Source organism: Alligator sinensis, unplaced genomic scaffold (genome assembly GCF_000455745.1).
Source record: "Alligator sinensis unplaced genomic scaffold, ASM45574v1 scaffold607_1, whole genome shotgun sequence".
NCBI lineage: Eukaryota > Metazoa > Chordata > Crocodylia > Alligatoridae > Alligator > Alligator sinensis.
In genome coordinates, this window is record NW_005841935.1 from 1,267,357 (window position 1) to 1,277,460 (window position 10,104).

General features: G+C 48.3%; 1 protein-coding gene across 1 annotated transcript in view; it reads right to left on the reverse strand.

Moving 5' to 3' along the window:
* The window catches only part of TDRD7 (tudor domain containing 7), a 99,920-nt gene extending 90,023 nt beyond the window's left edge, over positions 1-9,897 (reverse strand). The window contains 2 exon segments of the mRNA XM_014518017.2: positions 2-165; positions 9,780-9,897. Of these exon segments, the coding sequence (XP_014373503.1) occupies positions 2-160 (159 nt within the window). The 5' untranslated portion in view covers positions 161-165; positions 9,780-9,897.
* Between the last annotated feature and the right edge of the window lie 207 nt (positions 9,898-10,104).

Sequence of the window (10,104 nt, forward strand, 5' to 3'; positions counted from 1 at the left end):
TCAAGTATCCTTCCAGTGTAGCATGTCCTAGTTGCTTGAAAGGGATCCAGTCTCCAGTCAAGGATTTGTACTCCCCTTGAAGCTTTGGCAAAGGCACTCCATTTTTGTGTGACTGAAGAACAGCTCGTAGCATCTTTGCAACAAGGTCAGCTTCCTGCATTTTTCCTATAATCAAATACCAAAATGTTTACTTGTATAAAATGAAATAACTATTTCTGATTCAGTTATTTTATACTACTTACCTTAACTGTAGGGGGTCTGTGGAATAGGTTTAGTGGAGAAAGACAAAGACCCATAGGTGATGCATAGGCCGAGGGGGAAGAAAGACATGCTCCCTTCCAGATTTCTGCACTGAGCGCAAAGCTGCAGCTCGGCCAGAGTCAGCATCTGGTAGCAACAGGGGCAGCAGCACAGAGTTGTGCCCCCCACCACCCCATTGTCCATATTTACGCATCACATGTGAGAAGACTAGACCAGGAAAGAAAACCTCACCTTGAGTATTGCATCCAGGAAGAGCACACACCAACTGCTGAAACTTCCTTAGACTGACGAAGGGTTTTTGAACTCGAAAGCTTGCTTAATAACTATTTGGGTTGGTCTAATAAAAGATATCAAATTCACCCAAGGAACCTTGTCTGCCTTGAGTATGCTTGCATTTAGTCATTTTACATATTTCTAAGTCCTTTAATATTGGAATGTTGTGACTTTCACTTAGACTGGTGAAAGAATAGCAATGCTAATCTAACCAGTGAAACAAAACTGATCTTAAAAAAATAATAATAATAAAAAAAAAATAATCACAGAATAGGTATTTCTGCAGAGACAATTGCAATAGTGTCCCTCTAGTCCAGGGATGAGGAACATCCAGCTCGTGGACTGGATCTGGTCGGCCCAGGACTCCAGTTCCCAGCCGCCCTTGCCCGCATGGCTTGTGCCAGTCTCCATGGAGACCCCAGCCTCAGCCATGGCAGGAGTGCACATGACAGACCAGCACAGGGGGCTGCTCTGGAGCTGCTGGGAACGTGGGATGGGGGCAGACAGCAGAGCCACGATCTGTAGCCTGCACACTCCAGGTAGGGGCGCACAGGCAGAGGATCGTGGCTCTGCCCTGGCTCCTTGCAGCAGTGACATCCTGTCTAGACCCGGGGCAGAGCTGCATGCCCCTGCCCAGAGCATTCAGACTACAGATCACAGCTCCAGAGCAAGCTGCCCCTGTCCCATGTTCCTGGCAGCTCGGGACCAGCTGCCTGAGCCACTCTGCCAGCACAGCTGAGGTCTCCATGGAGACCAGCACAAGCCATGTGGACAAGGACAGCTGGGAAATGGAGTCCCTGGCTGACCGACAGCCCAGAGGTTCCCCATACCTGCTCTAGTCCAAGAACTCTTTTTTGATGGTGGCCAGTGGCAGGTACATTAGAAAGATGCAAAAATTGTTGTAGTATATTATAAAGTATTTTTCCCCAAAAGAATATTTCTTCCTAATCTCCTTAGCTAAAAGTTGGATTGTGCCCTGAAAGTTGAGGATTATGCTAGTTCCAAAACAAACTCACCTACTCGCTCGTCTTAAAATTTTTAATGTGGCTAAATATTTATAAACATACAATCTTTTTTGAAACCCACTGAATTCTGACACGTTCCACAGGCCAAATTGTGTACTATCTGAAAAAACTACTTTCTTTTACTGAATACCAATTGTTTTATTGGAACAACTTTAAAAGTGACACTAGCATTTAAAACAGTATTATCTAGCTCATCTCTTTCAAACCAGGATCAAGTTAGGTAGGTCATCCTGAACAAGCACCAGTAGCCATTATGGTTAGTACTTTATCACATACTTTAGAAAAAATAATGTTCCATAGAACCATAAAAAGTAGGGCTGGAATGGACCTCCAGAGGTCATCTAGTCCAACTTCCCGCTTGAAGTAGGATAATCTCTATCCAAATGATCCTATACAAATTCATAATCTAAACTCTTCATAAAACTACCATCAATCCTGACATAGCACGCTGACCTGCCACAGGTAAAGTACAGCAGCTAACATCCTGCTTCTATGATGTGTCAGTATGCTCAAGAGATCATGGGTAGAGGCTCATACCCCCTGAACAGAAGGCAACCCCCCGCCCTTCTATACCAATCTGACCATGGGGTAAAATTCCTTCCTAGCCCCAAATACAGCAGTTGGTCTGATTCTAAGCAGAGGGGCAAGATACTCTAACCAGGAACTTCCAGCTTTGGTCCCAGTGGGAACACTGGCACACCCCAGTTAAAATCCCCAGCCTTGACCCAATACCTCTGAGGGAAGCTTAAAACATCCTGACACATGTAGCAGAAAAGGGGAGTGGAAGCAACCAGCAAGGCCTAGAAGCATGGAAAATACCCATAGAACATACGTCTAGATCATCCCCGATACATGGCTGTCCACTTCTTGAACACCTCCAGTGATGGAAAGTCCATAACTTCTCTAGGCAGTTTATTCTACTGCCTCACTATTCTAAAAGTGAAAGTTTTTTCCAGATACCCCATCTAAACTTACTTTGCTGCAACTTCAAGCCATTGGTCTGTGTCCTTCTCTCTTGCTGCAGAGAGAAAAGGTTCTTTCCCTCTTCTTTATGGCAGCCTGTCAGGTATTTGAAGTTTGCTATCATGTCCCCTCTTAAGCACCTTTTCTGCAAGCTGAACATGCCTAGCTCCTTCAGTCTCTCTTTACATGACGTGCTTTCCAAGCCCTTTATCATCTTTGTTGCCTGCCTCTGGGCCCTCTCCAACTTCTTCACATCCTGTTAAAAAATGTGGGGCTCAGAACTGCACTCACTCCCAATGAGGCCTAACCAGCGCTGAGCAGAGAGATCCAAGATGTTTTAAAAGCATATTTAAATATCTTATATTATTCCTCAAGCAAAACTATGGAATTATATGGGAAAGTACATGCGAGTAATTATTCCCCAGGCAAGACTACTGGAATGGTTACAAGCCTACGTTATATCCCCAAACAGAGCATTATAAAAACTACAGGCTATTCAGAAGTAAGGGTTAACTTAACCTCCGCCCCCAAATCCAGGCACATTTAGATAAGGAAACATACAATTAGGGCACTTGAACAGCCTTGACTCTGTCCTGTAATACCACCATGCAATAATCAAATGATTAATGTTTGCGCTCTCAGACCATTTGCTTGATTAAAGATACAGGTTTCCCTCACTTCATGTGGGTTCTGTATGTGTGAATTCGCTCTTATGCAATGACCCTTTTTATACCAAAAATTCATTATATGCAAGATAAATTCACTTTTATGCAATCGGTGTGGTGGCAGCCCACAGTCAGCTGCTTTGTGTGGTGCATTGTGGGAGTGACGTGCACCAAAATAAGAGTCTCCTGTGTGGATCTATGCTCCTCACTTGTTGTCTGCGATGTATTTCTGTAGTTGCCATCCACATTATGGTAACATTCACCACCACCCTGTGCTTGTGTGTACTGTCTGCTGTTGGTGAGTACCAAAACTGTCTTGTAAGAGTGGTAGAAATGGGTCTGGGGGTCAATACAGTTGAGGTCTTGAAACATATCCCTATTTGTTACATTCTAAAGTGGGTTCCCTTTATGCAAATTTGAGTTATGCACCATTAACCAGAAACGCATGCACAGCATAAAGCAAGGGAAATCTATATATTTTCTTCCCCTCTAGTGTTATTACCAAGGATACACGTTTTCTGTTTCCCACGGAAAAAACAGAGTAAATCCATGGCAAACGTGGATTTCTCATTTTACCAGAGAAACCCATGGATTTTGCAGTTTTGCAATGAGCTCCCTGAAGGCTGGCAGAGTTCCAGCCTGCAGGGGGCTGGGAGGGAGCAGGAGGGTGGTTAGGCAGGGCGCGCCATGCACAGAGGAGGGACATGCACATGGCTGTCACTTGTGGGAGCTGCTCTCCAGGCTGCCTAAGTGGGGGGCAAGAGGGGGACTGAGGCCCCTGTAGGGAGGGAGGAAACTAGGCAGAGCTGGGGCTTGGGGCTGCAGTGCACGGCTGCAGGGCCCCAGCAGGGAACAGGACAGGGCTGTGGGGGACTCATCCGGGGGAGGGGAAGGGCCAGCCCCCCACTGCTGTGCACACTCCTGAGGGGTGGGGGGAGGGACCTGTGTCCCCCAGATCTGTGGGTAGGGCAGGCACAGGCTGCACACACAGGCTCTCATTCTGCTTCCCTCCCTAGGATGGGCACTGTCTGGGGTGCTCTGCTCGGTGTCCCCCCGAGGAGCACTTGTTTTGGCCCTATGACCTTGCACGTGCATGCCCTGTTTTCTTTTTTGTTGTCCCCAGGAATCAGTTGGTGTTTTTAAGGCGCAGGCTGCCAAAACCCAGTGGCGGCGCCTAGATTTTAGAGACATCGGAAAGACCACGGCTGGACGTGCTCTTTGACACAGATCCAGTGGATGACAGAACACGCTGGCCGCCTACCCAGTAGCAGCCCATAGAGACTAGCAGTTTTTATCCGTGAGCTGAGGACACCAAATAGTCCCCTAGGGCCTCTGCAGCCCAGCAGGCACAACCCGGCATGATAGGGAACAACGGAGCCACACAAGGATCTTCTTGCTGCTGCGAGCTCTGCGCCGCCCTGGTGATGTGCCCCCTGCACATGCTGCTGCTTTGAGGGGCACTACCCCGCACTGCTCCTCTCACTGCAGCCCCGCACGCAGGAGGCACGTTGCCAGGGCAGTACAGAGCTTGCAGCAGCAAGCAGCTTCTTCATGTGGTTTCGCTGTTCCCTCCCATGCCGGGTCGCACCCACAAGGCTGTGGAGGCCCCAGGAGAGGGAAGCAAGGCAGGAGCCAGCACCTGTCCCACATACAGATCTGGGGAGGGTCACAGGTTCCCCCTGCCTCCTGTGAGTGTGTGCAGTGGCAGGGAGCCAACCCCCCACTCCCCCACAGCCCACAAGGGCTGTGGGGGACCTTTAGTCACAGATTTTGGGGTTTATTAGAGAATTTGCAATTTTTAATCAAGGAAAACCAGGGTCCCTGGTGATTAGAAACCAGTTCAAATCTGTAACACAACAGAAGTTCAGTGCACATAACCCGCTTTCAAAGTGGCCAAAACTGGTTTAAGATAAACCTGAATGGCTATAATATCAGACTTAAACGATTTAGGTTAAATTGGTTTATTGAACTTTTGTCCCCGTTCCCCTTCAGATTCAAGTTAACTCACAGTCCTCCAGCATCCCAGGATGCTTTACTCCTCCCAGCATCCACCCCACCACACCCCACCCACCCTTTGCAGGCTGGGCAGTCTAGCCTTGGCTCAACCTGTCTGCTCCAGCCAAGCAGATTGGCTGAGAGGGCTGAAAGGCATGCTCTAGCACACCCTGGCTTCTGGCCTGGGCCACTGTAGGCATGCGGCTGCATTTCCAGAATCAAAACTAAATGTCTGTTCACTTGTCTATTGGTTCAATCTATGCAGTTTAGCAAAGTCTGAGTCGATTCAGCTGTGGTCTTTTTGATTGTCTGTACTTCATCTCACAGAAACAGAATAAAATACAGATGGAGGTTTCCTTTTAAAAACTTACATTTGTACAGCAAGAACAGCTGTACAATATAAAGGGGGGGAGGAGGGGTCTTAAAATCCTTGAGAAACAAAACTTAAATGGAAAGCACACTGGAATCTCAGACAGAGAGATGCAACACCTTAATACTGAATTTGGTGTGGTTTGGGTCATAGGGAGTTTACTTCTGGTAATGGAGTTAGCAAGGTTCGGTGCTTGTTTAAAGGCTAGGATGGGTGGTTCTGTAAAGATCTCTTTTAAGAATTGGGTATTCTTCTAGTATGGGTTGCAATTGTTTGAGGATTTCCCGTGTAGGTTCCAGAGAAGGGTGGTATGTCACAACTAACGGCATGCAATTCATGGGGATTTTCTTTTTGTACTGCAGCAAATCTTCACATTGTATCTGGGTAGTTTTATCAAAAGTACGATCTCTCTCTCGAGGAGTGTCCTTGTTGGGCGAAGGTCCTTTTGAGATTTGCAAGGGGGTGGGGGGCCAATCATGGGTATTCTCCTCAGTGAAAATGCAGTGGTATCAAAGGGCTTGGCTGTAAATTACAGCTTTGTTGGTGTGTTTAGGGCAATTGCTGGTTCTGTGTAGATATGCACATTGGTCCAGGGGTGTCTTGTATAGGGCGATTTGTATTTTACCTTTTTCAATATTGATCATGGTGTCTAAAAAGGAAATGCTGGTGTTAGAGTATTCAAGAGGTAGTCTGATGGATGGGGTGATGATTGTTTAGTTTTTGGTGGAAATCAGAAACTGGAGGGTTGCAGTCCAAATGTTGATGTCATCTATTTACCTCAGTTATAGCATGAGTTTCTGGCCTGGGACTGTGGGGCTGTTCCCGCCTCCCTCCACCAGAGAGGGAAATTCAGATAAGAGAGTGTGGGGGGAAAGAGGCAGGAAAGGACCGCAGGTGACCGCCTCAGTGTTTAGGGCTGGGTGGCAAATGGCCAGATGCGGAGTGGCAGATTTGGCAGGGGGGTGCAAAGCAGCCAGATGTGAAGCCAGAAGCAGCGCAGTCACCACTCCGCCTGGCTCCACGGGCCCCCCCCCACAAGCGCAAGGCCCAGGGCGGTCACCTTGATTTACCCCCCCTCCAGACGGACGGTCCTGCAGCCAGGAACCTCATGGTACTGGAGCACGACAGCAGAAAAGAAAGCTGTGAAAGCAGCAGCAGCCTGGGGGGGGGAAGGGGAGGGGAAGTGGCAGCAAGTGGGCACATGGGAGTGCAGCAACAGCTGGGCCTGCACCAGTGTCCCAGGGCCAGGGCCAGGCAGGAAAAGTGCAAGGTGAGGGCTGGCAGGGGCTCTATGGAGCCAGGCCAGGCTGTGCCATCAGGGAGAGAGAGGAGGCAGCCCGGCTCCAGAGCCCCTACCAGCTCGGCCCCATGCTCCTGCTGCCCCGCTCTGAGCCCTGCTGGAGCTGGCCCTGGGACACCAGTGCAGGCCCCACACTCCCGCCCAGCTGTTGCCACACTCCTGTATGCCCACTCGCTGCCACTCACCCCCTGCCTATAGCTGCCAATTCACCACTTTCCTGCCCACGCACTGCTGCAGCACCATGTGGCTCCCAGCTGCACCGCCAGATCGTGGAACCTTCACCGGTATCCCAGGGCCAGAAGCAGGAGGGGTGTGTGCAAGAGAGTTCATAGGGTAAGCCCCACAAGCACATCCCATACACATGCACCCACACCCCCGCTTGCACTATCATACATGCAGACCACCAACTCACACCCCATCACATACCCCAGCCATCCCCCCCACAAACCCCATACCCACACATACCCCCACATAATCATGCATACCCACATGCTCCCTCACCCCACATACCTATACCCACCCCCATGCCCCCCAACATACACAAAAGACTTCATTTAAGCTAGTGTGCAATCACCTCTCTGTACCCTACACAAACACATGTAAATGAGGCCAAAATATTTTTTGGAATCAAAATAATGAATGTTGTAGCTGTTCAATTTTTTATAATATAATTTGGTATTTCTCTGGTTCTGAGATGGCAAAACCCCTTGCTGAAAAGAATACTTCCGGGGGGCAAGGGGAGGGACCTCTGGTGGCAAAGGTCAGGGGTTAGGGGGCAGGACTTCCAGTCATAAGATGGCAACCAGGGGGCAGGACACCTGTCAAGGGCCAGGGCTACTCATGTGGCCATCAACAACTTGCCAAAACTTGGTAAGCAGCCCTCCAGACAAAATTGCCTACGCTTGTGACAGAGGGACTGATAGGCTTCCAAACAGCTTTAAAGTTGTAAATATATCAATAAAACATTGCACCACTGATCGATCGATCTCTCTCTCTAATTTGGGATTTTTTTATTTTATTTTTTTAAATCAGAGAATTTGCAATTTTTAAACAGGAAACACCAGGATTCCTGCCAGTGAGACAAGTGGCAGGACCCAGGCAGAAGAGCCTGCCCAGGGCTGGCACCAGGGACCCAGCTGGAAGGCAAGTGAGGTGGCTGACCTCCTAGCCATTTAGGCCCAAGAGGACAGGCTCTGACAGTTCACAGCAGACCATCATACTGAGCACATCTTCCAAAAGGTAGCTGCACAGATAGCAGGGCAGGGGAACACATAGCAGCAGTGCCATACAAAGGCCAACTGTATACCTACAGCCCACTGGCAGCTGGCCCCAAGGGGCAGACGGCTCTGCTGCAGTGCTATGCCACAGCCCAGATGACTGTGCAATCCCCATCCAGGTCTGGCAGCATATAGACATGGGTCTGCACATCCAAGGGGGTGGATGCTGTCGTAGGTAGCAGCAGGTCACAGCCAGGCAGCAGCCCCACCTCCTAGACTGCTACAGTGGGTAGAGGGTGCAGGGGCCACTCTAGGTCAGCGCTGCTGCAGCAGTCCAGCTGGCACCAGGGGCTAGCGTCCCTATATGTCAACTTGCTGGGCCTTAGAAGCGCCTGAGAGCAAGTAGCCCCAAGCTACTCACCAGGGCAGCTTTTTATACTGCTGGGGGTGCTGGCCCCAGCTTTGAACTCCCCCTGGCTGCAGATCCAGGATGGGCAGGGTCAGTTTGCCCCAAGTGGCACAACTTGTCCCACACCAAGATGCATGTTCAGGCACATGTGCTGGGGCAGAAGTCTCTGACACAAATTTGTGCTGCTCCTATTCAAGCTGTTGCAAGCACATGTGCCTGCATGTATGAATGTGCCCTATGAATTCATCAATATCATGAGGTCTGTACTCCGAGTTGTAATTTCACTCCTGTAGATATACGAGGCAGGCTTGGATGCCATTCTGGTGTGGGATGCTGGTATATAAGTTAGTGACACCCCATGGAAGCTAGGAGGGTATTACTCGGAAAGTGGTCTATGTTTTTGAGTTTTTGCAGACAGTCTGTTGTGTCTTGGATAAAACTCAGTCTTTGGGTGACGAGTGGTTTTAGGATGGAGTTCATGAAACCCGATATTTCTTCGGTTAGGGTTCCATGGTTGGAAATGATAGGTCTGCTGGGTTCCCTCATTCGGAGATTTTAGGGAGCACGTAAAATGTCCCTGAATTAGGTAGCAGAGGGATTGGGGTCTGAAGTTTTTCTTGTGGTTCAAATGGAAGTGATGGTGGTTTTGAGTTTTTTGATGAAAAGGGGAGTTGGATCTTCCTCTAGTTTTGTTTGTTTTATAGTTGGTAGGGTCAGAGAGTTGTCTGTTAGCTTCTTTTATGTAAAACTGCCAAAAGACTGAGTTTTAAACTCAAAGAGCGAGATTATACTTTTGAAAGAGCCACCCAGATACCATGTGAAGATTTGCTGCAGTACAAAAAGAAAATCCCCATGAATCGCACACCATTAGTTATTATGACATACCACCCTTCTCTGGAACCTACATGGAAAAATCCTCAAATAACTGCAACTCATACTAGAAGAAGATCCAATTCGTAAAGAGATCTTTCCAGAGCCACCCATCCTAGCGTTTAAACAAGCACCAAACCTTGCTAATCTCATTACCAGAAGCAAACTCCCTATGACCCAAACCACAGCTAATGGATCCAGACCACGTCAGGACAAGGAATGCAAAACCTGCCAACACACCTCCACCACTCCCACAATAACCACACCCCATTACCATTCTTGGATCTTACACCTGCACCTCCAGAAATGTTATATACATCTCATCCAAGGCACCAAATGCCCTGATGGAAATATGTAGGAGAAACCAAAACAACTGCATACCAGAATGAATGCACACTGAAAATTTATCAAAGACAAAAATACCCAATTACCTGTGCGTACACACTTCTCACGGGACAATCACTCCCCCTCTGACCTCTCAGCTCTAATCCTCAAAGGGAACTTTCAAAACACATTTCGTAGATTATTTATGAATTTCACTTCATAAATCTACTGGATACAAAAAAATAAATAAATCATGGACTAAATATAGACATTGGATTTATGACACATTACAACCTGCCTGACATCTGATTCACCTGCCTAAACTGAAGTTAGCATCTACATCCCCCCACTCCCCCTTTGTTTTCCTAATTTCCAGCTATTTAGGCTCACAGACTGCCTCTTTTCTACTTCTGGAGAACTCTTTACTACAGC